The 27,956-nt window shown below is 33.2% G+C and overlaps 1 protein-coding gene across 1 annotated transcript; it reads left to right on the plus strand.

The window, feature by feature from the left end:
- Nucleotides 1-27,956, plus strand: LOC144894194 (uncharacterized). The gene is made up of 7 exons (XM_078786287.1): nt 1-188; nt 627-1,058; nt 1,145-1,338; nt 1,430-1,627; nt 20,227-20,233; nt 20,411-21,144; nt 27,923-27,956. The coding sequence occupies exons 1-7, from the start codon at nt 72-74 to the stop codon at nt 27,954-27,956; spliced, it is 1,716 nt and encodes a 571-aa protein (XP_078642413.1). The 5' UTR covers nt 1-71.

The following is a 27,956-nucleotide window of genomic DNA, read 5'->3' on the forward strand; positions in this document are numbered from 1 at the left end:
CACCCAGTCTTTCTTATAAAAGGCACTAACCACACAGGCCTTTTCAAACACACTTTCTGCTTCACTTGAGAATGGACTACTATGCTGAAAAGGAGTTGGATAACTTTGACATTCCTTGGAGTCCTACTACCTGTGTGGAGCTCAACCTTCAGATTGATGAACTGGACTCGAACCTCTTATCAATGGAGGTGTTTATTTATTTATTTATTTATTTATTAAATTTTTTTTTTTTTGTATTTTTTTTTTTGTATTTTTTTTTTTTTTTTTGGGATATTTTTTTTTTTTTTTTTTTGTATATTTTTTTTTTGTATTTTTTTTTTATTTTTTTGTATTTTTTTTTTAGTATTTTTTTTTTTTGTATATTTTTTTTTGTTAGTATTTTTTTTTTTTAGTTTTTTTTTTTTTTTTTAGTATTTTTTTTTTTTTTTAGTATTTTTTTTTTTTTTTTTTTTTTAGTATTTTTTTTTTAGTTTTTTTTTTTTTTTTTTTTTTTTTTTTTTTTTTTTTTTTTTTTTTAGATAAGACTCGTGCAAGAGTCAACAAAGTTTCTTTTAATATTCATAGAGCTTGATTTATATAAATAATAATATTGTATTAAATTAATACATTGTTATTTTCTCTCACAGGAAATTGTATCTGAGATACAAAATGAAAATACCACTTTTGCCACAACCTGGGGTGAAATGATGATTGATTTGTTTGAAGACCTTTTGAACAACCAAGACCCACAGAACGAGTTCTACCTTGATGACCCAGCCAAAGAGTTATACCGTGGAGACTCACTAAATTTGGGAAAAACAAATTATGAGGTCTGCCTAGATGGTTCTAACTGTGGAGCCTACCTTGGAGACTCACTAAATTTGGGAAAAACAAATTATGAGGTCTGCCTAGATGGTTCTAACTGTGGAGCCTACCTTGGAGACTCACTAAATTTCATAAAATTAGGAAAAGAGTTTTACCTTGGAGACTTTGAAAACTGGTTTCGTTTTGGAGACTCTAGCTGTGTGGAGCTAAACCTTCACCTTGATAAACTCGATTCAAATTTCTCATCAATGAAGGTAATATTTTATTTTAATATACATATAATAATTGTGTATTAAATGTAAAAAATAATTAATTAATACGTTGTTATTTTCTCTCACAGGAAATTGTATCTGAGATTCAAAATGAAAATACCACTTTTGCCACAACCTGGGGTGAAATGATCGATTTGTTTAAAGACCATGACCAAGAGAACGAGTTTTACCTTGATAATCCAACGAAAGAGTTTTACCTTGGAGGCTCTTTGGATTCTAAAGCAATGAACAATGTTCTTTCTTTAATGACGTTTGATTTAAGGTAAGTTCAGTTGATTAATAATCAATTAAAGTATATGTTATTTCATTCAATATTAGATAAGTAATATATTTCTTTTTTACATGTATTTCAGCAATATCAAGAAAGTTCGGGGAAGAAGATGCTGGAAAATACTTTCTTCCCATTTCTACTTTTTCCAACTTGAAAGCCTTGAAAGACAGAATTGGAGGAAGAGGAAAAATATATATATTGAAATACGTATTAAAAAACATTTTAAAAAAATATTGAAATACGTATTAAAAAAAGAAAAGGAAAAAAAGATTATGCTAGGGTTAGGGTTGGGATTTTGAATGTGAGGGTTAGGGATGGGGGTTGGGTTAATGGGTTGGGTTAGGGTTGGGATTTTGAATGTGAGGGTTAGGGATGGGTTGGGTAAGGGATGGGGATGGGTTAGGGATTGGGTTGGGTTAGGGTTCTGGATGTGAGGTGAATTTTTGAATGAATGTCAAACCTCACAGACTCATTTATCTTATATTATCATTGAATTGTTTTTAAAAAGTTGGGAAAAGATAAATAGAATTGGAAGGTCATACAAAGAGATGGAGTTAAGAACTTTTTTTAATGGTTGATGTAATGGATTCAGTTGTTTTGACTAACAAATATGGTGTTTTAATGTGGGGGTTGGGTTAGGGTTTGTACATTATTATGACCCACTCACACACACACAAAAGTTAAGCCCCAACTAAAAAGTTGTGGGATTCTGTGTTTGGGGTTCACAGATTTAAAAACGTATCCCCATGATACACACAAAAGTTAAGCCCCAACTAAAAAGTTGTGGGATTCTGTGTTTGGGGTTCACAGATTTAAAAACGTATCCCCGTTATACACACAAAAGTTAAGCCCCAACTAAAAAGTTGTGGGATTCTGTGTTTGGGGTTCACAGATTTAAAAACGTATCCCCATTACATTTTTTTATTTATTTATTATTTTCAAGGGTTATCAGCTTTGTTTTTTGTAATTCCTGTGAATAAAATGACCCTAAGATTTCTTCTCCATTTAAATCATATAATTTGTAGGTCCAAGGGACTGTATCCATTACATCAACGATTTTAAATAATTCATTAGTCCATTTTTTTGTATAACCTTTCTCAAAATGGCTTTTCCATCTGTATATTCTTACAATATCACCAACTTTGAACTTCGGTTTTCTCAAATTAATCTCCTTTTCATATTCTAATTTTGTAAATGATTCTGATGGTTTTGATTTTGTTGATGAATGAACGGTATTATTGTAATTATCTACAATACCCTGAATTAAATACACCCATTTTTGAGAACCGAGTTGTGTGAATTTTTTATATAGCCTCTCTTTCAAAGTACGATTAAAACGCTCAATAACAACTGCTTTTCCTTCATTAAAGGTGCTGTATAATTTAATACCCTCCCCCTTAAGAAATTTCATAAATATTTTGTTATAGAACTCTGTTCCCTCATCGGTCCACAGTTTCTTTGGTTTTCTTTTATCCCTATCAAATATTAGCTTAAAGGATAACATTAAAGTATCACCCTTTTTATTTTTTAAAGGAACAACCCAGGCAAATCTACTCCTCAAATCAATAACGGTTAAAGCATACCTGTATCCCCTGTCATTATTCAATTCAATTAAATCAGCGGACCATATGTAGTCAGTGTCTTTGGAATAAACCTTCCTTCTTTTAAACTTGGTGATTATAGGTTTGTGTAATTCTTCAGCCAAAAGCTCCTCAGTCTTGATGACATCATTAGAGCCTAATAGTTTTTTGAGGGTGAATAACCAAGACCAAGTTTCAATTTAGCATTTATCAAATTTCTCACAATAAACCTATCAACTTTCTCTCTCAACGTTGGATTTTGTATCAAAGACAAATTATACAACATTTCTCTGTCGGCTTTATGTTTTTCAGTCAACGTAGTGGTTTTCCCATAAGCAATATCATGCTTCATACACACTTCATCAACCCTATTTGTAGGTTTAGACCAAGGTTTAGGATTGTCAGCCTCATCTAATCTTTTATCCAAGTTTGTTCCTGGGCCACAGAAAGAATACCCTGGAAGGTGTAATTCCCCTGGAATTCCAGTTGTTGTAAATTTGCTACCTGACAAAAACTTTTGTATGTCTCCTCCACTTTTATGAGAGATGAATTGACACTTTTTAGAGCCACACACTTGACATATTCCTTTTTGATAAACTCTATTATTTTTAGCTTTAACATAAGAGATATTTTTAGATTTAGTTTTCTTTTTACATTTGAGACAATAACTCATATTTATTTATGAGAAAAAGTCCTACATAGTGCCAAAACCTTTTTGGTTTTCAACATATACATTTCTATCTTGATTTTTAAAACATAAAGAATCCTTAGAAATGGCTTCACTCTCTCCTCCATTTATTTACAAATAAAACTAACTAAAGTCAATAACACCAACATCATCAACTATATGTTGTATATCTGCGCTCTGAATTCATTATAGCAAATTTAAAAACCAATAAGTTCGGAAGAGTCATTAATTCTTTATTTTCCTCTTCAGTGCGTTGAGATTTATTTATTTGCCGTAATACCTTCAATCTTTCATTAATCTCAGGAATGGTCATATTTTTATATTTTTCCACCCTCTCTCTTTCCTCCCTCTCCTCCTTCTCCTTCTCCTCCTTCTCCTTTTTCTCCCTTTCATCCTTCTCCTTTTTCTCCCTCTCCTCCTTCTCCTTTTCTCCCTTTCCTCCGTCTCCTTTTTCTCCCTTTCCTCCTTCTCCTTTTTCTCTCTTTCCTCCTTCTCTTCTTCAACTCCTTCCTCATCCCTTGCTACCCTTGAGCTTGAGCCCCAAAGAATATCTATATTATAATAGCCGTAGATGATTCTGTCTGTCTGTCTGTCTGTCTATCTGTTGGGTGTCTGTCCGGGGTGTGGCTTACTCGGTTTGCAGAGTAGCTCCACCCATAGCTCCACCCATTCTGGGAGTGGCTATAAACAAATATCCACCATTTTATTAACTCGCATAGCTTTGAGTCCTGTTTTGTAGGCCCGTGGTGTCTTGCTCTCCACCAGTTTTATTTCAAATCAAATTCGATAAATCATTTCATTTTTCACAGTCGCTAACATAGTTTTAGACTCGGTTGAAAAAAAACGGGAAGAAAATCCGATGAAAGTTGCCGTTTATATTTATTTGAATTCTCAAAGGCCTGTAACTTCAAGGCCATTGAGTCTCTCTCACGCCTTTATCTCCAATCTAACTCACCATATGATTTCATTTTTATCGATGGTTTTACTTTTAGACTCGGTGTCAGCAATAATTGAGAACAATCCACACACGCGGGAAAATGCAGAGATATATTTTTTAAAATCGCGTCATGGTGTATCATACACCGCCCAACATGACACCGCCGGCAATGTGTCGATATATATTAAAAATTCGCTTTTGCTTTTCCGTTATGATATATTACTATTTCGTTTGATGATAGTCGTCACAAAAACGTCAACAATGATGCCGACATATATTTCTTCGTTTTTATTTCATTCAACATATTAGCCGGAAGTAAAATATGTTTCAGGAAATTACCGAGAGATATTTCTTCGTTTTTTTTATTAGTTATGTGCGCATACACTTTAAATAGGTTTATTTGAAATCTTTAATTTTCCACAAACATTCCACACACGCGGGAAAATGCAGAGATATATTTTTTAAAATCGCGTCATGGTGTATCATACACCGCCCAACATGACACCGACGGCAATGTGTCGATATCTATTTTAAATTCGATATATCATTTCATTTTTCACAGTCGCTAACATAGTTTTAGACTCGGTTGAAAAAAAACGAGAAGAAAATCCGATGAAAGTTGCCGTTTATAGAACGAAATGAATTCTCAAATGCCTGTAACTTCAAGGCCATTGAGTCTCTCTCACGCCTTTATCTCCAATCTAACTCACCATATGATTTCATTTTTATCGATGGTTTTAGAGTCGGTGTCAGCAATAATTGAGAACATTCCACACACGCGGGAAAATGCAGATATATTTTTTAAAATCGCGTCATGGTGTATCATACACCGCCTAACATGACACCGACGGCAACGTGTCGATACATATTAAAAATTCGATATATCATTTCATTTTTCACAGTCGCTAACATAGTTTTCGACTCGGTTGAAAAAAAACGGGAAGGAAATCCAATGAAAGTTGCCGTTTATAGAACGAAATGAATTCTCAAACGCCTGTAACTTCAACTTCAAGGCCATTGAGTCTCTCTCACGCCTTTATCTCCAATCTAACTCACCATATGATTTCATTTTTATCGATGGTTTTGGACTCGGTGTCAGCAATAATTGAGAACATTCCACACACGCGGGAAAATGCAGAGATATATTTTTAAAAATCGCGTCATGGTGTATCATACACCGCCCAACATGACACCGATGGCAACGTGTCGATATATATTAAAAATTCGCTTTTGCTTTTCCGTTAAGATATATTACTTTTTCGTTTGATGACAGTCGTCACAAAAACGTCAACAATGATGCCGACATATATTTCTTCGTTTTTATTTAATTCAACATTATTAGCCGGAAGTAAAATATGTTTCAGGAAATTACCGAGAGATATTTCTTCGTTTTTTAAAATTAGTTATGTGCGAATACACTTTAAATAGGTTTATTTGAAATCTTTAATTTCCCACAATATAATTTACTTGCCATTTATCATTTGATGATTACGAGACAAATTCCTCTTGAGGATCGTGACAATTCATGCGCTGCGTGGAAACTTCTATTTCCAAAATGAATGAGACGATCGATGAAGAACGCAGACTTGAACAGGATGCAGCAAGAAAACGAATGAGACGGGCGAACGAGTCCATCGACGAACGTCAATGCAAACTTGCGGGGTCACCCGTGGGAATCCCACGGGCATGGATGTGTGTGACATTTCGACATATTGAGTTAGATGCTGCACATTCATTTTTACAAAATGGTTACTGGCAAGTCATCAGATCCAGAAATGGTGTAAAAACCACCGTTTAGAGGCCATTTTTCCCCGCAAAGCGGGGGTTGGCCTTTTCGGGGACCGTGGTAGTTGTTGTTTTTTTGTCCCCTTTTTGAAGCAATGTTTTACGGCCGGATGCCCTTCCTGACGCCAACCCTTTTTGCCGCCTTCAACGACAAACAGGGAATTACCAGTGAACTGGTACTCAATTAGCCGACCTCGGAAGGATGACAGGCTGAGTCAACCCCCCTGGCATTAATTCGGCGATCGACCGAGATTCGAACCCAGGATCCTAAGCCGGCACCCTAGCCGCTAGCCCAACACCAGAAATGGTGTCATGAACACAATTTATTTACGCACAAGCACAAAAGCAAGACGGGCCGATTTCCGATTCCGACGGGCCGACGGGCGAGACGGGCCGATTTCCGATTCCGACGGGCCGATTTGGAGCAAGAAAAAGAACGAGACGGGAGAAAAAGGAGCGAAACGAGACGGGGAAAGCCGATTGGAGAGGCGAGTGAGGCGCGATTGGAGAGGAGTGTGAGGCGCGATTGGAGAGGAGTGTGAGGCACGATTGGAGAGGAGTGTGAGGCGTGATTGGAGAGGAGTGTGAGGCACGATTGGAGAGGAGTGATTGGAGGGGAGTGTGAGGCACGATTGGAGAGGAGTGTGAGGCACGATTGGAGAGGAGTGTGAGGCGCGATTGGAGAGGAGTGTGAGGCGCGATTGGAGAGGAGTGTGAGGCGCGATTGGAGAGGCGTGTGAAGGATTGCAGAGGAGAGGAGTGTGAGGGATTGGAGAGGTGAGGGATTGGAAAGGAGAGGGATGTGAGGGTTTGGAGAGGAGAGGAGTGCTAGGTGGAGAGAGGAGAGTGTCAGGTGGAGACAGGAGAGTGTCAGGTGGAGACAGGAGAGTGTCAGGTGGAGAGGAGTGAGGGGTCACATATTATGTGAAATAACTAAATTCACACCATTTCTGGATCTGATGACTTGCCAGTAACCATTTTGTAAAAATGAATGTGCAGCATATAACTCAATATGTCGAAATGTCACACACATCCATGCCCGTGGGATTCCCACGGGTGACCCCGCTAGTTATACATATACTCATCTGGATTTTGAGATATTCTTGTATCTATAATTATTTTTCTCATAATAGGATACCAATAAGATTTGTTGACGATTTCTAAAAGAGTTTTATATTTCATAACTTTGAGAAGTTCATTTTTATTTAATATTTTAAACAAGTCTCTATTTGTGGGTTTAACAATATCAGTATAAGGCCAGTTTTTTATGACAAAATTCCCATGTATATGCTCCAAATCATAAGGTATGTAATACCGAGCACCCTTTTCTTGTAGGTATCCTTGAATACAAAAATTATAATTCTCTTGTAGTCTTCTTCCTGCCATTTATGTATCAGAAATATATGTGAGATTAATATTATGACAGGTAATACCACCCCATCTTCCCACTACCAAATCGGTTTGTATTCCTCGGCTTTCTATCCTTATCTCATTACCTTCCTTCTTTGTCATGCGAACCATCGCTATACTATCATATATTTTTCTTTTCTTAAAATCACGTATTTGTTGTTTACTAATTGTACTTCCACATAAATCCTTATCTTCACCAAGTGGATAATATTCTTCTTTACGAGACTGATTTAAATCATGTAGGTCTTCTATGTTTATTGAAAAAGACCAATTATACCCTAAATCAGGCATATCATACCCCCATTTATTAATTCGCATATTAACTAAATGTCCTTCTTTATAAAATTCAATTGTAAGCAGGTAGTTAAATTCAATGAGGAAAGGTGTATGGTCAGTATAACCAGGTGTTGTAGTTGTAAATTTTACTTGTTTAACAAAACGTGCTGTTTTCTTTAAAAATATATATTGTGATAAATCACTTAATCTAATTAAGTCATTCGCATCTGTAGGGTTTGGATAATTGATTAATTTATAAGTATTCTTCATATTAATATTTTTACTTACACTATATTTTTGTCGTTCAGCCTGTGCCTTTGTATAATAATTTGATAAATCAATATCCTGAGAGGATTTTCCAAAGATAGAACCATCTTTTCCAACATAAGTCATTTATATTAGATTTAAAATGATATCATAAAAATTTTCATTATTGTTGAGTTGAAATAATACATATAAACAAAATTGACCACAACATTTAGAATTAATTTCTTGAACTTGAAATGTTTGATAAACACCATTCTGTAAGAATTGTATTACTTCAACAGGTGGTGGCATACCATAACTATCAAAATAATATTTATCCTGACTATTATGAATACAAACCCAATGAGAACCATTCTGTGTGTCTAAATTCATAATAATATTCTTTGTATTCTTATTTATATGTATTAATTCATCTCTCATACAAATAACCACATTATCAATTTTTAGTGTTTTACAATACTTAGCTAGTTCTATATTTGACGTTGTATTCTTTCCAAATTGTTTAAACCATTTATCCATTTATTTATGAGAAAGATACAATCCATTACCCCGTTTAGTTAGTTTAACACCCGCTTGAGCGATAGAGGAAAGCATATCTCCAACTAACAATCTAGCTTTATCAGGTAGACTTTCAAGTTTTTGAGCAAAATCTACAATTACACCACTTCCACTAATTTGTTTCTCCAACTCCTTGTTATGTCTTTCCAATTCTTTTTGAGCTTTTAGTTGTGCCTTCCTTTCGTTAGCAGTTTTTATCGCTGCTGAAATACCACCAGTCAATGCTCCCGCCGCACTTAAACCAGCAAATAAAGGAATTAGAAATGGGAGAAATCCTCCTCTTGACTCGTCTATTGAATATTTCTTTAACATAGGTTTTGTCATTTTAATTTTAAGTGATCCAGCATCATTTAGTGTTTTCACCTGCTCTCTTGTGAGTAAAACATCAATTCTTACTGCTCCTTTTCTTTGAAATGTATTAACATTAATAATACAAGGCTTTTGATTTTGAATACAAGATGTTAATTTATCAAGATTGATTTGATTAACATATACCCCTACCATTTATTTATGAGAAAAAACCTATGTGATATTAATCATAACACCATTATCTGTATTAATCTGTAATTCTGTTTCCTCCAAAAGCAAACAATAAGCATCAACTTCTTCATTCTCTCCTCTTTCAATGTATAGAGAAGTATCCACTCTATTAGACTTTATAGTTTCCTTTTGAGAACTCAGGTCAATTGCGTAGATTGTATAAAGTTTTTGAAACGCAACCATATCCAAAATAGGTTCATTATTACCATTACTTTCACACACCTTTTGGTAGGACTTGTAGGCTTCCGCATAATCATTTTTTTCCCAATCAATTTCCAATCTATCTCGCGGATAAAATGTTCCATCAAGAGAAACCCGAAGTTGTTTCACCTTAGCATTATCACTCAGCGCATTATTCTTATTAGTACCCTCCTCTCCATCTGGTTTTTTAAAAATGAGCCAGAGGTATCGTGGCTTTCCTTCAAGAACACCCAAATTCCAAGTGTAGGTAGTGTGTTCCAGTTTAACGTGTTGACATCTTCTTTTAAGGTATGATACATTTAGCGGTTTCTTTGAGTTAAGTCTTCTATTTAACATCTCTTCCGTTTTAAGATTAGGAGTATATTCACTGATATACCAACACAAATCATTAATAACAAATTTATTATTTTCTCCAAAAGCATTTTCATCCCCAAAAAGCAACCTATTTACATTATCATTCCTTTGTAGTTGAAATCTAATTTTAAGGCCATACAAAACTTTATCATAATCACAAAATCCAAATATACCTTTCAGAGGTACTGCTACCGTAAAACTATTCTCTGCTTTTGTATCATCATTATACATTGACTTCCTTTGACTATAACCAGGGTCAGCATTTGTTCCCGTTGACATATCAGGAATAAAACCTTCAACAGCTCCCTTACCCATTCTATCACTAAACGAATATAGTGTAAATTTCATCATTTCAGATATAGCAGAGACATAATCAACCGCTTCAACCTCTTGTGTTCCAATATACAGGCGGACACTATCAAACATTTTCCAGAAGAAATCATTTACGAGTGTAGCATTAGTATTATTCGCAGCCTTAGTGAATTTAAATTTACACAGCAAGAAACTATCAGCTATATTCAAGTAAGTTTGTTGATTATTTATTTCAAAACTTTTTGTTCCGTTTGAATTCCAGTCTGTTCCTGTTATAGCATTTACCTTAAAATAGTCTTCCTTTTTAGTAGAGTTTGAAATGATAATCGTATCATCCAAATCATAGATACTATCAATCGCTTCCATACTTGTATTTATATAGCATTAAAATCGTTGAAACCCTGACCCAAGTATTTTAATGATTTTTTGTCGTTCTTGTGAAGATAGTTGAGTTTTACCTTTTTTAATTTCTTTGATTGCTTGTAATTTATGAGACTCCTTTTGAGCATCTTTTATACTCTTTATAGCACCCGCAACTGAGCCCACGGCTGAAGCAGTTGAACCAATTAGGTCTTTATGTTTAAGGATGGTTGAACCAATACCCATTAGAGTATCAATTATCCCATCTCCTTTATTTCTAAATTGATGTCCCACACCCCGTTGTCTCTTTGGTTTATAGTATCCTCTCCCAAGAAACATACCTTCACCCTTATAGTATGGTGAAAGGAACATCCCATCCCCTGTAATTATTTTATATTTTCCCAACTCGTGTTTTCTCACAATAACCATTATTTATTTATTGAAAAACTTCACGTAGGTGAATTCTGATGGATATAATTTCATCATTAAAGGATATCATACGATTATCTTGGTCGGTTATCCTAAAATTTACTCTGTATATGGTTTTTCCTGACACAGGTAAATAGACAAGATTTTTTGGTTCCATATTAAATTTATAACCAATCGGGGTTGAGTATGCGCTGAATGAAAATATTGTATTTGTTCTTATTCCATCGTTATAAGCACCATCAATCAAATCACAATGAATTAATACTGAATTTATACCGGAGGATATTTGAATGACATTATCACTGTAAAACGTCCCGTTAGTTTCAATCTTTTTAGAAGAGAACCCCAATAGCTCTCTGAACGAATTTTCAATCGTGAAATCAACTTTATAATTATTTTTAAGTTTAATAGTTGATTTTGAAGTGTGTTTTTGAATATCTATTACAATATTTTTTGGTTCATCACCTTTTTCTTTCATAAGGCGAGAGACTTCTGAAGATATTTGAGAAATCTCGTAAGCACCGGGTGAAACGGTTATAGTTTTATATCCACTTCCTGGATTATAACCAAACTTGTTGTTTTTCTCTGTGATATTAAAAAGGGTATTGTAAGTCTCCATTGACAACAAAGAAGCCTCATATTCTTTTTTGGGGTCAAGTTGTAGTGGGTAAGGGAATGAAGCTGTGTAATCACTCGTTGTGAAATTAAAACTAAGAATTGTGCTTCTCATCTTATTTAATATCTAATAAAATATCTTTGTATTGACATTTATTAATTATTTTCATATTCATCAACTGATCTAAAATGGCGGATGCTTCATTAAAACAATTGTTGTTTCCAGCCTTCTTACTACCTAACAACAATAATAACCTATTAACTAATTGTGATGGGTCATTTGGAAGAAAACTAACACCCGAACCAAGCTTACTTAAAGCATCAATAATATGTTTCTCCTTCTCATTCTTCTTACTTTTACCAGCAACAGAAACTCCATAATCAAGTGCGTTTAGCAACTCAATATACTCTCTATCTTCCTCTCTTTCCATATCAAGCGGTTCATCAAAATAAGGTGAATTAGAATGTCCATCTTTTGTTAGAAGAAACATTAATCTTGGGGTTAATTCAACATTTGGTTGGTCAGAACTTAAGAACACCAATTTATCATTAAATATCAATAACTTTTCTTTCACAAGATGGAACTGTGCTGGTTCTTCTGTTGGAATGAGACCTGCTCTGGTTTTTGAACCCTTCAAATATTCATTGTTTTGAAGAGCTTCTACAATATAATTGGAAAGTTTATTTACCTTCTCAAGATGCCGAAATAATCCTTCATCATCATATTCTAATTCTCCAAGTTCTTGCTCTGTCATTTGACTAAAATCTTTGAGCATTTGAAATTTTTTTGGAGTAAATTCTACCGTGGGAACTGTAGGTGAAATCGTTTGTTGAGTTTTTAAAAGTGGTTTAAAAGATTTCTCTTGTTTTCTTTCAAAGGCTTCTTCACCAGTTAGTTTCTGTCTCCTTTTCTTCTTTATGTCTTCCTGTTGCTTTACAACTTTTGAAACCAACTCTTGATGTTCTTTAAACTTTCTTACTCTTTCTTCGGTATTCATTTTCTGTATTTATTTATTGAAAAATATCATTTAGTATCTCATCTTGTTTCACAACAATATATTTATATTTTCCGATCGTGTGTTTCATATTATTTTCAAATTCCTTCTTACTACGTAATGTAGAACAATTATCTCTCCAAAAATTATTTGTATCTATTGAATTTAACTTAAATAAAATAAAAGTATTAGCATTGTTTCTTATTGAGCGCCGAGGGAGTTGAAAATATGACTGACTAAGATAAATACAATTACAAGAAGAATGTCTCCCTCTTGTATAGTAGCTATCCATTACTGTTTGGTTTCTCTCATTAACACAATCATCAAAGATAACGAGGTTCTTTTTTGATTTATCTAAATCTTGAGGTGAAGGTATATCATCCGTATTATCACTGAGAATACAAGTTATGGGTTTTAGTTTTGATTTTGATTTCTGTGTATCACAAAATAATTGTATTATATCATCAATATTATAATCATTTAGTTTGTTTTGAAGTTTAAATAAACCGATAATGTCTTCCTTTTTAAGACCCGCATTAAAACCCTGTGAGAGTAGTTGATACTCAGGTTGAAAACTTGACTTTGTAAAAATTATTAAATTATCATAATCTAAAAAATTAGGACTAAGGAGCATCTTTAAAAGTAAACAGGTTTTTCCACATCCGCTTGAACCGACTATTAGACATCTCAATGAATTTGGAAGATTTTTATGGTTATTAAATTTTATCTTATTTTCCCAAACGGGTAAAAAATCATTCATTTATATATTTGGAAAACAAGTCATCCAACTTTTTTTGAGTTTTTTGAGAAACTCTATATTTTATCCTGAGTTCAGGTTTAATTTCAAAATAATCCATTATTTTGTTTATATAGTATCTTGTATTAACATTTCCATTAAAATTATTTTGAATAATAAATATCATTAAACCCTTATACATTTCCTCAATACAAATAGTCTCTTCCCTTGTAAGAAATGGTGTATTATCACCATAATACTTAACATTCATCTCTCTTATTAATCTTGTAAAGTAATTCATTTTTGGTTCTAATTTAAAAGAGTTATATATTTTTCTATATTTTTTGTTATCATTAATTAGAAGATAATCACAGAAAATACATTGTTTATATGCTTCTGATTCTGTATTAAGCCCCACTCTACCACAAGCCAGACAATTCTCTAATTTATCATATGGAGAGTCTGGAAATTCTAAATATCCTTCAGAATTTATCATATTTATAAAGTAAAATTATACTTAAAACAAAGTGCCTTTTTTAGAGGCTTTTTTAAAGATGAAACTGTGCTTAAAGTAAAACACCTTTGAGCTTTTCAACTCGTTTTATGTATATAACTTTACTTAAACTAAACGCAAATTTATTAGCTAATAAATACAATGTTTCAAAACACAAAAGACAAATTTCAATCAATCTCTACTTCGGTGGAAGATATAGAAAAATATGTCAAAGATGTTAAATTGAACAAAGATAAATATGGAAATTTTTGGATTAAACCCATAATGGAGAATAACATGTGTCCTTTTATTAAATTTACGGGACAAGCTATGTTAATTAATAACTCTATTAAAGTAAATTTGACAAAAGTTTCTCCACTACTACTAACAATTTACTCAAAGCTTGAAAAGGTCATTGATAAAGAAGCTTTGAAAATGAATGATAAGACCATCAACGATTCTAGAGGAAACATTTGTATATTCTTTAATAGACCCAAAGATGTGGGTGAAATTAATAATATGAATATTAGTGGTGAACTATCATTCCGTACTCTGATTATTAGAGATTATTTGAAAATAACATTTAATGTAGAAAATATTGTGGTTATTAGTTCTAATGGAAGAAAACATATAGATATTGATGGAAGTTTAATGGTATGTAAATGAGTGATATTAACAGTCAATACTCTGAGAGTTATTATACTGAGAGTCTAGGATCTGAAGATAGTTATGATACTAATAGTTTGTGTTCAAATGATAGTTATGAGAGTAGCTTTATTGATGACTCAGATAGTGAAATTGAAATTGATGAACTAGAGTATCTAAACTTTCTGGCTAATACATAGACGCTTTACTTTAAGTAAAGTTATATACATAAAACGAGTTGAAAAGCTCAAAGGTGTTTTACTTTAAGTAAAGCTATATACATAAAACGAGTTGAAAAGCTCAAAGGTGTTTTACTTTAAGTAAAGCTATATACATAAAACGAGTTGAAAAGCTCAAAGGTGTTTTACTTTAAGTAAAGTTATATACATAAAACGAGTTGAAAAGCTCAAAGGTGTTTTACTTTAAGTAAAGTTATATACATAAAACGAGTTGAAAAGCTCAAAGGTGTTTTACTTTAAGCACAGTTTCATCTTTTAAAAAGCCTCTAAAAAGGCACTTTGTTTTAAGTATAATTTTACTATATAAATAAATATGATCAAAGCAACGTATTGTGATGTTTGTGAACAAGAATATAAACACTACAAAAGACACCTTAAAACTAACAAACACACATTTAATCTACTTCACCTACTATCTCCTATTCAGAAGGAAACAAAACACTGTTCTGCATGTAATAAAAATATCCTCAAGAAAGGCTTCGAAATACATCTTAAAACAATTCTACATTTATCAAATTTTATCACAACTAAAAACTCTGATGGCGCATTCAAAGAACATATTAAAATAAGAGTCTTTAACTTCAAACCTCCTGAACCAGAGTCTATAGTTGATGCTGTAGAAATAGTTAAACCTGCTGTTCAAACGTTGATTGAAAAAACACTAAAAGAAATGAAACCACTTAAATTTTATATGGGAGTAAAATTAGAAATGACAAAGGACGAAGGAGTTATAGATACACCATACATGAGAACTGAGCCACACTTTATATCTTCATATCAAGATTTTAAAACATCAGGAGTCTATGATGAACTTATTAAACAAGAGCAAGATGTGGATAATTCAATCGTAGGAAGTGGATTCAATATAGGAAAAATTATTTACATAGACATTCATATTCTTAAATCAGATCCTCTAAAAGCTTCTTCCTACATTGATTTACCCAGTGTTATCAAAAATAGAAAAGCAGTTATCAATATCAAAAATAAAGACAATAAATGTTTTCTCTGGTCTATTCTAGCACACTTACATCCTCCACATTTTCATGATGAAAGAGTATCTCATTATAAAAAATATGAGAATACATTAAATACGAAAGATCTAAAGTTTCCGATGGCTTTAAATGATATTCCTAAATTTGAAAAGATAAATAATTTATCAGTTAATGTTTATGGTCTAACAGAAACAAACAGCATTCAGGTTTTAAAGCTTTCTGACAATTGTAAACAAACTCATATTAATCTTCTATATTTTAATTCAGAGGAAAATTCACATTATACATACATTAAAGATATTGCTAAATTAATAAAACCACAAGTATGTAAAAGAACAAATAAAATATATATTTGTTTGCGTTGTCTTAACTTCTTCCATACACAAGAAAGATTAGATAAACATTCAAATTATTGTGGTGAACATAAATCAACGGTAATCAATATGCCTAAAGAAGGCTCAAATATCACATTCAAAGATGAAAAGAAAAAGATCAAACATCCATTTGTTATATATGCTGATTTTGAAAGTATTCTAGAAAAAATAGATACTGCTTCTCCAGATCCAAAAGATTCATACACAAATAAATATCAAAAATATACTCCTTGCGGTTTTTGTTATTATATCAAATCATCCGTTGGTGATAAATATAACAAGTTAGAGGAGTATAGAGGCTCAAATACCCCAGATGAGTTTGTGAAACGACTAGAAAAAGACTGTGTCCGATTAACCAAGATAATGAGAGAAACTAATAAACCAATGTCCTTGACGAGTGAACAGAAAAGGGAATTTAGAAAAAACAATGTTTGTCATATTTGTGAGGAAAAAATTGGTGAAGGTCTAAAGGTTAGAGATCATTGTCATCTCACTGGTAAATATAGAGGTCCAACTCATCAAAGTTGTAATATTAATTATCAACTCCCCTCTTTCATTCCTGTCTTTCTTCATAACAATGCTCATTATGATACGCATCTATTTATTAATGAACTTTCAAAGACATCTGGACACATTTCAGCAATTCCTAACACAGATCAGAAATACATTTCATTCACAAAAACAATTCACACATCTCCTATTACTCATATCAGATTTCTTGATACATTTAAATTCATGGCAAGTCCATTGGCTAACTTGGTTCAAAATCTAAAAGAGTTTCCATGTCTTTCAGAGTATTTTTCAGATAAAGATTTTCTAACACAAAAGGGAATTTACCCCTATGACTATATGGACTCATTTGAGAGATTCAATGAAACACAACTTCCTTTAAAAGAAAATTTCGATAACAAATTAAACAACAGTCATATATCTGATAAAGATTATGTACACGCACAAAATGTTTGGGAAAAATATAACATCAAGAATCTTGGTGAGTATCACGATTTGTATCTCAAAACTGATGTGCTTTTATTGGCCGATGTATTTGAAGCCTTTAGATCTGTTTGTCGCACTGGATATGGATTGGATCCTGCTCACTACTACACAGCACCTGGATTGGCTTGGAGCGCGATGTTGAAAATGACAAAACAAGATTTGGATTTGATAACCGATGTCGATATGCTTTTGATGATTGAAAAGGCAAAAAGAGGTGGAATTTCACAAGTATGCTCGAGCAGATACGCAAAAGCAAATAACAAATATCTTCCAAATTATGATTCAACGAAAGAGAGTTCTTACTTGATGTACTATGACGCAAACAACTTGTATGGCTGGGCAATGTCTCAAGCTCTTCCTTATGGGAAACTAAGATGGGTAAAGGAAAAAGACTACACAAAGGTTTTACAAGATGTATGTATCTCTACACAAAAACAATTGGATGATTCAAAGGTTGGTTATTATTTTGAGGTCGATTTAAAATATCCTGAAGAACTTCATATCAAACATAAAGATCTTCCATTTGCTTGTGAGAAAGAAAGTCCAAAGAAAGAATGGTTGAGTGATTATCAACGATCGTTTGATATAGGTGAATCAACAGAAAAATTACTTACTACATTATATAACAAGAAAAATTATGTACTACACCAAAGAAATTTGCGACAATATTTATCAAAAGGTCTAAGAGTAGAGAAGATCCACAGGGTTCTAAAGTTCAATCAAAGTCATTGGTTAAAGGGGTACATTGATTTTAATACACAAAGAAGAACAGAGTCAAAAACAGATTTTGAGAAAGACTTTTATAAATTGATGAATAATGCGGTCTTTGGTAAGACCATGGAGAATGTGAGGAAAAGACAAAATATCAGACTAGCAACATCTTGGGAACAAGCATCAAAATTAATTAATAGACCGAGTTTTACTAGAACTGAGGTCTTTACTGAGAACTTTTGTGCGATCCATTTGGTTAAAGAGAGTATTGAAATGGACAAACCTATTTACATTGGAACATCAATTCTTGACTTGTCAAAGTCATTAATGTATGATTACTTTTATATTAATCTAAAATCAAAGTATAAGGATAATGTGTCATTGTTGTATATGGATACTGATAGTTTTATTTTGAAAATTAATACTGATGATGTTTATTCAGACATGAAAAAGGACATTAATATCTATGATACAAGTAATTACAGTCCAGAGAGTGAGTTGTTCTCTTCTAAAAATAAAAAGGTGATTGGAAAGTTCAAGGATGAATTGGGAGGAAATGTTATGAGTGAATTTGTGGGATTGAGGTCGAAGGCTTATGCTTATAAATACATTGTGAATAACGTTGAAAAGACTGATAAGAAGTTAAAAGGTATAAAGAAAAATGTCATTAAAGAAACAATAAACTTTAAGGATTATTATAACTGTTTAACAACAAAGAAAGAAGAGTTTAGAAAGATTAATGGAATAAGAAGTTATAAACATCAATTATATTCAGAAGAGGTGAATAAGAAAGCATTGGGGGCTTTTGATGATAAGAGGTTTATTTTAGAAAATGGAATTGATAGTCTCCCTTATGGTTATATAAGTATATAAGTGATAAGATATATAAGTGATAAGATATATAAGTGATAAGATATAAGTGATAAGATATATGTGATAAGATATATAAGTGATAAGATATATATATAAGTGATAAGATATATATATATAAGTGATAAGTTAAAAAGGGGGGTTAGGGATTTTAACGGGCTACCGCCACCTTTTTTACTATTATATAAATGATAGAACCAAGTATCAACCAGACTAAAGAGTGGAGGTGTAATCAACCTTGGTATATAAATGGAAAACATAACGAATGTGAAAAATATCAGATTCAAGAGGTTGAGAGAATCACTGGTCAGAAGGTTCTCAAGACGGATAAACGTATTCATTTGTTAAGTGGGGTAATGGAGGGCGGGAAGAAAAATATATTAGAGTGGAGTGAGAACTTTAATGGTTATCAATCGGATAATAAATATTATAATTTTAAAATGGTATGTGGGAGAGGAGGAGGTCAAACAAGAACCCTCCGTGAAACATACCACTTTATACTTTCACAACAAAAGGTTAAGGAACCTGTATACTTTATAAATATACTTGATGGGGATGAGTTATATAGGAGAATGGAACTCTTAAAAAAGTTAGAAAGAGATAATATATTTATAGGCTCATTAGTAGAGTGGTCTAAGGAACTACATTAAGGGGCTAGTGGGGGGAATAGGGTAAAAATTACATGGAAGTGAGAATGATCATAGGTTCATAAGGCTAGAAGGATTATAGGTTCATAAAGGAAGAAAATCATAGGTTCATAAGGCGAGAAGGATCATAGGTTCATAAGGTGAGAAGGATTATAGGTTCATAGAGGGAGAAAGAGAGGTGTTTATGATTTTTTTTAAAGACAGGGGGGTAAATGACATTAGATAGGGATTTCCCATGTTAAACGGAGGTGTCCCAGAAGCAACATTTATCACCTACTTCCGTCCTCATCCATATATATTCTTCATGTCTGTCTTTGTGTGTGTGAGATGGAGGTTGTTGTGTGTACATGAGTGCATGAAATGATGACGGTGATATTTTTCGTTAAATTACGTACCGACCCAGCATCTTATTTCCTTTAGGCCTAAATATTGGGAAAAACATTTGAGTGGTCGCTATTTTGAAGTACAAAATGGCTGACCCAACCAAGTGAGCCAAATTTATAACCACGTAGTGTTCTTATTGGATTATTTAACCTATAAAATAAGGGTATATACATCAAAATTAAGACTTACATGCCTTATGCCTTATTAGCCGAAATATTGGTGAAACAATTTTCAGATTGGCAGCCATTTTGAAATCACGAATATTTCAAATTGCCCAAGGGTGACAACTTTACACCCACCTGTACATCTTTATATAGGTCATATCCATGAATAATCAACAGAGAAAAACATTTTTCCAGGAATTTCAGGTCCTGCTCCTTACTGCCAGACTATTGTTAACACAATGCACTTACACAGTATGATTCTTAATTTATAACTCTGGAAAAAGGGACAACATCATAAAACCCGATTTCAAACAACCATAGTAAACAAGTAAGAGAAAGTAATTAAATAAAAATCCCATCTTTCTAGAATAAATCGAGCTTGTGTGGCTGTAGCTATGTCAGCAGTATTCACTTGTCGATTGGTGGCGGCATTGATCAATTGGGTGCAACCGTTTTTCCCACTATTGTTATTCATGTCTATTGTTATCGTGTCTATGTGCCTCAGCAAACAGTCCATCTAGGTGGTGCGGCAAATCACGGGCTTTCCTCACCTTGCGTTTCCTCACCTCTCACAGTGGTGATTACAGTATTGATGATTACGGTGTGGTGTCTTTGTCACACATTATCCTCACCTCACGTTACTTCACCTCAAGTCACTTCACCTCGCGTCACTTCACCTCGCGTCACTTCACCTCGCGTCACTTCACCTCGCGTCACTTCACCTCGCGTCACTTCACCTCGCGCCACTTCACCTCGCGTCACTTCACCTCGCGTCACTTCACCTCGCGCCACTTCACCTCGCGTCACTTCACCTCGCGTCACTTCACCTCGCGTCACTTCACCTCGGGTCACTTCACCTCGCGTCACTTCACCTCGTGTCACTTCAGCTCGCTTCACTTCACCTCGCGTCACTTCACCTCGCGTCACTTCACCTCACGTCACTTCACCTCTCGTCACTTCACCTCTCGTCACTTCACCTCGCGTCACTTCACCTCGCGTCACTTCACCTCGCGTCACTTCACCTCGCGTCACTTCACCTCACGTCACTTCACCTCGCATCACTTCACCTCTCGTCACTTCTCCTCGCGTCACTTCACCTCGTGTTACTTCACCTCGCATTACTTCACCTCGCGATACTTCACCTCACGTTACTTCACCTCTCACAATGGTGTTTGCAATATTGATGATTAGGATACAGAATCTTTATCACAAACTATCCTCACCTCGTGACTCATGCTGGTGATTGCTATACTGATTGTGGTGCTATCCTTGATAATTTTCTATCCTTGATAATTTGCTATCCTCGATAATTTGCTATCCTTGATAATTTGCTGTCCTTGATAATTTGCTATCCTCGATAATTTGCTATCCTTGATAATTTGCTATCCTTTATAATTTGCTATCCTTGATAATTTGCTGTCCTTGATAATTTGCTATCCTTGATAATTTGCTACCCTTGGTAATTTGCTATCCTTGATAACTTTTCTATCCTTGATAATTTGCTATCCTTGATCATTTGCTATCCTTGATAATTTGCTCTCCTTGATAATTTGCTGTCCTTGATAATTTGCTATCCTTGATAATTTGCTATCCTTGATAATTTGCTGTCCTTGGTAATTTACTATCCTTGATAATTTGCTATCCTTGGTAATTTGCTATCCTTGGTAATTTGCTATCCTTGATAATTTGCTATCCTTGATAATTTGCTATCCTTGATAATTTGCTATCCTTGGTAATTTGCTATCCTTGGTAATTTGCTATCCTTGATAATTTGCTATCCTTGGTAATTTGCTATCCTTGACAATTTGCTATCCTCGATAATTTGCTATCCTTGATAATTTGCTATCCTTTATAATTTGCTATCCTTGATAATTTGCTGTCCTTGATAATTTGCTATCCTTGATAATTTGCTACCCTTGGTAATTTGCTCTCCTTGATAATTTTCTATCCTTGATAATTTGCTATCCTTGATAATTTGCTATCCTTGATAATTTGCTCTCCTTGATAATTTGCTGTCCTTGATAATTTGCTATCCTTGATAATTTGCTATCCTTGATAATTTGCTGTCCTTGGTAATTTACTATCCTTGATAATTTGCTATCCTTGGTAATTTGCTATCCTTGATAATTTGCTATCCTTGATAATTTGCTATCCTTGATAATTTGCTATCCTTGGTAATTTGCTATCCTTGGTAATTTGCTATCCTTGATAATTTGCTATCCTTGGTAATTTGCTATCCTTGACAATTTGCTATCCTTGGTAATTTGCTGTCCTTGATAATTTGCTATCCTTGATAATTTGCTATCCTTGATAATAATTTGCTGTCCTTGGTAATTTGCTATCCTTGATAATTTGCTATCCTTGGTAATTTGCTATCCTTGATAATTTGCTATCCATGGTAATTTGCTATCCTTGGTAATTTTCTATCCTTGATCATTTTCTATCCTTGGTAATTTGCTATCCTTGATAATTTGCTATCCTTGGTAATTTGCTATCCTTGGTAATTTTCTATCCTTGATCATTTTCTATCCTTGGTAATTTGCTATCCTTGATAATTTGCTATCCTTGGTAATTTGCTATCCTTGGTAATTTGCTATCCTTGATAATTTGCTTTCCTTGGTAATTTGCTATCCTTGACAATTTGCTATCCTTGGTAATTTGCTGTCCTTGATAATTTGCTATCCTTGATAATTTGCTATCCTTGATAATAATTTGCTGTCCTTGGTAATTTGCTATCCTTGATAATTTGCTATCCTTGGTAATTTGCTATCCTTGATAATTTGCTATCCATGGTAATTTGCTATCCTTGGTAATTTTCTATCCTTGATCATTTTCTATCCTTGGTAATTTGCTATCCTTGATAATTTGCTATCCTTGATAATTTGCTATCCTTGGTAATTTGCTATCCTTGGTAATTTTCTATCCTTGATCATTTTCTATCCTTGGTAATTTGCTATCCTTGATAATTTGCTATCCTTGATAATTTGCTATCCTTGGTAATTTGCTATCCTTGATAATTTGCTATCCTTGATAATTTGCTATCCTTGGTAATTTGCTATCCTTGATAATTTGCTATCCTTGATAATTTGCTATCCTTGATAATTTGCTATCCTTGGTAATTTTCTATCCTTGATAATTTGCAATCCTTGATAATTTGCTATCCTTGATAATTTGCTATCCTTGGTAATTTTCTATCCTTGATAATTTGCTATCCTTGGTAATTTGCTATCCTTGGTAATTTGCTATCCTTGATAATTTGCTATCCTTGATAATTTGCTATCCTTGATAATTTGCTATCCTTGGTAATTTGCTATCCTTGGTAATTTGCTATCCTTGATAATTTGCTATCCTTGGTAATTTGCTATCCTTGACAATTTGCTATCCTCGATAATTTGCTATCCTTGATAATTTGCTATCCTTTATAATTTGCTATCCTTGATAATTTGCTGTCCTTGATAATTTGCTATCCTTGATAATTTGCTACCCTTGGTAATTTGCTCTCCTTGATAATTTTCTATCCTTGATAATTTGCTATCCTTGATAATTTGCTATCCTTGATAATTTGCTCTCCTTGATAATTTGCTATCCTTTATAATTTGCTATCCTTGATAATTTGCTGTCCTTGATAATTTGCTATCCTTGATAATTTGCTACCCTTGGTAATTTGCTATCCTTGATAATTTTCTATCCTTGATAATTTGCTATCCTTGATCATTTGCTATCCTTGATAATTTGCTCTCCTTGATAATTTGCTGTCCTTGATAATTTGCTATCCTTGATAATTTGCTATCCTTGATAATTTGCTGTCCTTGGTAATTTACTATCCTTGATAATTTGCTATCCTTGGTAATTTGCTATCCTTGGTAATTTGCTATCCTTGATAATTTGCTATCCTTGATAATTTGCTATCCTTGATAATTTGCTATCCTTGGTAATTTGCTATCCTTGGTAATTTGCTATCCTTGATAATTTGCTATCCTTGGTAATTTGCTATCCTTGACAATTTGCTATCCTCGATAATTTGCTATCCTTGATAATTTGCTATCCTTTATAATTTGCTATCCTTGATAATTTGCTGTCCTTGATAATTTGCTATCCTTGATAATTTGCTACCCTTGGTAATTTGCTCTCCTTGATAATTTTCTATCCTTGATAATTTGCTATCCTTGATAATTTGCTATCCTTGATAATTTGCTCTCCTTGATAATTTGCTGTCCTTGATAATTTGCTATCCTTGATAATTTGCTATCCTTGATAATTTGCTGTCCTTGGTAATTTACTATCCTTGATAATTTGCTATCCTTGGTAATTTGCTATCCTTGGTAATTTGCTATCCTTGATAATTTGCTATCCTTGATAATTTGCTATCCTTGATAATTTGCTATCCTTGGTAATTTGCTATCCTTGGTAATTTGCTATCCTTGATAATTTGCTATCCTTGGTAATTTGCTATCCTTGACAATTTGCTATCCTTGGTAATTTGCTGTCCTTGATAATTTGCTATCCTTGATAATTTGCTATCCTTGATAATAATTTGCTGTCCTTGGTAATTTGCTATCCTTGATAATTTGCTATCCTTGGTAATTTGCTATCCTTGATAATTTGCTATCCATGGTAATTTGCTATCCTTGGTAATTTTCTATCCTTGATCATTTTCTATCCTTGGTAATTTGCTATCCTTGATAATTTGCTATCCTTGGTAATTTGCTATCCTTGGTAATTTTCTATCCTTGATCATTTTCTATCCTTGGTAATTTGCTATCCTTGATAATTTGCTATCCTTGGTAATTTGCTATCCTTGGTAATTTGCTATCCTTGATAATTTGCTTTCCTTGGTAATTTGCTATCCTTGACAATTTGCTATCCTTGGTAATTTGCTGTCCTTGATAATTTGCTATCCTTGATAATTTGCTATCCTTGATAATAATTTGCTGTCCTTGGTAATTTGCTATCCTTGATAATTTGCTATCCTTGGTAATTTGCTATCCTTGATAATTTGCTATCCATGGTAATTTGCTATCCTTGGTAATTTTCTATCCTTGATCATTTTCTATCCTTGGTAATTTGCTATCCTTGATAATTTGCTATCCTTGATAATTTGCTATCCTTGGTAATTTGCTATCCTTGGTAATTTTCTATCCTTGATCATTTTCTATCCTTGGTAATTTGCTATCCTTGATAATTTGCTATCCTTGATAATTTGCTATCCTTGGTAATTTGCTATCCTTGATAATTTGCTATCCTTGATAATTTGCTATCCTTGGTAATTTGCTATCCTTGATAATTTGCTATCCTTGATAATTTGCTATCCTTGATAATTTGCTATCCTTGGTAATTTTCTATCCTTGATAATTTGCAATCCTTGATAATTTGCTATCCTTGATAATTTGCTATCCTTGGTAATTTTCTATCCTTGATAATTTGCTATCCTTGGTAATTTGCTATCCTTGGTAATTTGCTATCCTTGATAATTTGCTATCCTTGATAATTTGCTATCCTTGATAATTTGCTATCCTTGGTAATTTGCTATCCTTGGTAATTTGCTATCCTTGATAATTTGCTATCCTTGGTAATTTGCTATCCTTGACAATTTGCTATCCTCGATAATTTGCTATCCTTGATAATTTGCTATCCTTTATAATTTGCTATCCTTGATAATTTGCTGTCCTTGATAATTTGCTATCCTTGATAATTTGCTACCCTTGGTAATTTGCTCTCCTTGATAATTTTCTATCCTTGATAATTTGCTATCCTTGATAATTTGCTATCCTTGATAATTTGCTCTCCTTGATAATTTGCTGTCCTTGATAATTTGCTATCCTTGATAATTTGCTATCCTTGATAATTTGCTGTCCTTGGTAATTTACTATCCTTGATAATTTGCTATCCTTGGTAATTTGCTATCCTTGGTAATTTGCTATCCTTGATAATTTGCTATCCTTGATAATTTGCTATCCTTGATAATTTGCTATCCTTGGTAATTTGCTATCCTTGATAATTTGCTATCCTTGATAATTTGCTATCCTTGGTAATTTGCTATCCTTGACAATTTGCTATCCTTGGTAATTTGCTGTCCTTGATAATTTGCTATCCTTGATAATTTGCTATCCTTGATAATAATTTGCTGTCCTTGGTAATTTGCTATCCTTGATAATTTGCTATCCTTGGTAATTTGCTATCCTTGATAATTTGCTATCCATGGTAATTTGCTATCCTTGGTAATTTTCTATCCTTGATCATTTTCTATCCTTGGTAATTTGCTATCCTTGATAATTTGCTATCCTTGGTAATTTGCTATCCTTGGTAATTTTCTATCCTTGATCATTTTCTATCCTTGGTAATTTGCTATCCTTGATAATTTGCTATCCTTGGTAATTTGCTATCCTTGGTAATTTGCTATCCTTGATAATTTGCTTTCCTTGGTAATTTGCTATCCTTGACAATTTGCTATCCTTGGTAATTTGCTGTCCTTGATAATTTGCTATCCTTGATAATTTGCTATCCTTGATAATAATTTGCTGTCCTTGGTAATTTGCTATCCTTGATAATTTGCTATCCTTGGTAATTTGCTATCCTTGATAATTTGCTATCCATGGTAATTTGCTATCCTTGGTAATTTTCTATCCTTGATCATTTTCTATCCTTGGTAATTTGCTATCCTTGATAATTTGCTATCCTTGATAATTTGCTATCCTTGGTAATTTGCTATCCTTGGTAATTTTCTATCCTTGATCATTTTCTATCCATGGTAATTTGCTATCCTTGATAATTTGCTATCCTTGATAATTTGCTATCCTTGGTAATTTGCTATCCTTGATAATTTGCTATCCTTGATAATTTGCTATCCTTGGTAATTTGCTATCCTTGATAATTTGCTATCCTTGATAATTTGCTATCCTTGATAATTTGCTATCCTTGGTAATTTTCTATCCTTGATAATTTGCAATCCTTGATAATTTGCTATCCTTGATAATTTGCTATCCTTGGTAATTTTCTATCCTTGATCATTTTCTATCCTTGATAATTTGCTATCCTTGATAATTTGCTATCCTTGATAATTTGCTATCCTTGATAATTTGCTATCCTTGATAATTTGCTATCCTTGATAATTTGCTATCCTTGATAATAATTTGCTATCCTTGGTAATTTGCTATCCTTGATAATTTGCTATCCTTGATAATTTGCTGTCCTTGATAATTTGCTATCCTTGATAATTTGCTATCCTTGATAATAATTTGCTGTCCTTGGTAATTTGCTATCCTTGATAATTTGCTGTCCTTGGTAATTTGCTATCCTTGATAATTTGCTATCCTTGATAATTTGCTGTCCTTGATAATTTGCTATCCTTGATAATTTGCTATCCTTGATAATAATTTGCTGTCCTTGGTAATTTGCTATCCTTGATAATTTGCTATCCTTGGTAATTTTCTATCCTTGATCATTTTCTATCCTTGGTAATTTGCTATCCTTGATAATTTGCTATCCTTGATAATTTGCTATCCTTGGTAATTTGCTATCCTTGGTAATTTTCTATCCTTGATCATTTTCTATCCTTGGTAATTTGCTATCCTTGATAATTTGCTATCCTTGATAATTTGCTATCCTTGGTAATTTTCTATCCTTGATCATTTTCTATCCTTGATAATTTGCTATCCTTGATAATTTGCTATCCTTGATAATTTGCTATCCTTGATAATTTGCTATCCTTGATAATTTGCTATCCTTGGTAATTTTCTATCCTTGATAATTTGCTATCCTTGATAATTTGCTATCCTTGATAATTTGCTATCCTTGGTAATTTTCTATCCTTCATCATTTTCTATCCTTGATAATTTGCTATCCTTGATAATTTGCTATCCTTGATAATTTGCTATCCTTGATAATTTGCTATCCTTGGTAATTTGCTATCCTTGATAATTTGCTATCCTTGGTAATTTGATATCCTTGATAATTTGCTATCCTTGATAATTTTACGTTTCTTTGACTCTCCGGACACAAAGTGACCATCCGTGTTCAGTTGGTTGTCGGGCAGGATTACCCGCAAGTTTTAG

The sequence above is a fragment of the Myxine glutinosa genome, chromosome 11 (genome assembly GCF_964187855.1).
Source record: "Myxine glutinosa chromosome 11, kmMyxGlut1.1, whole genome shotgun sequence".
Taxonomy (NCBI): Eukaryota; Metazoa; Chordata; class Myxini; order Myxiniformes; family Myxinidae; genus Myxine; species Myxine glutinosa.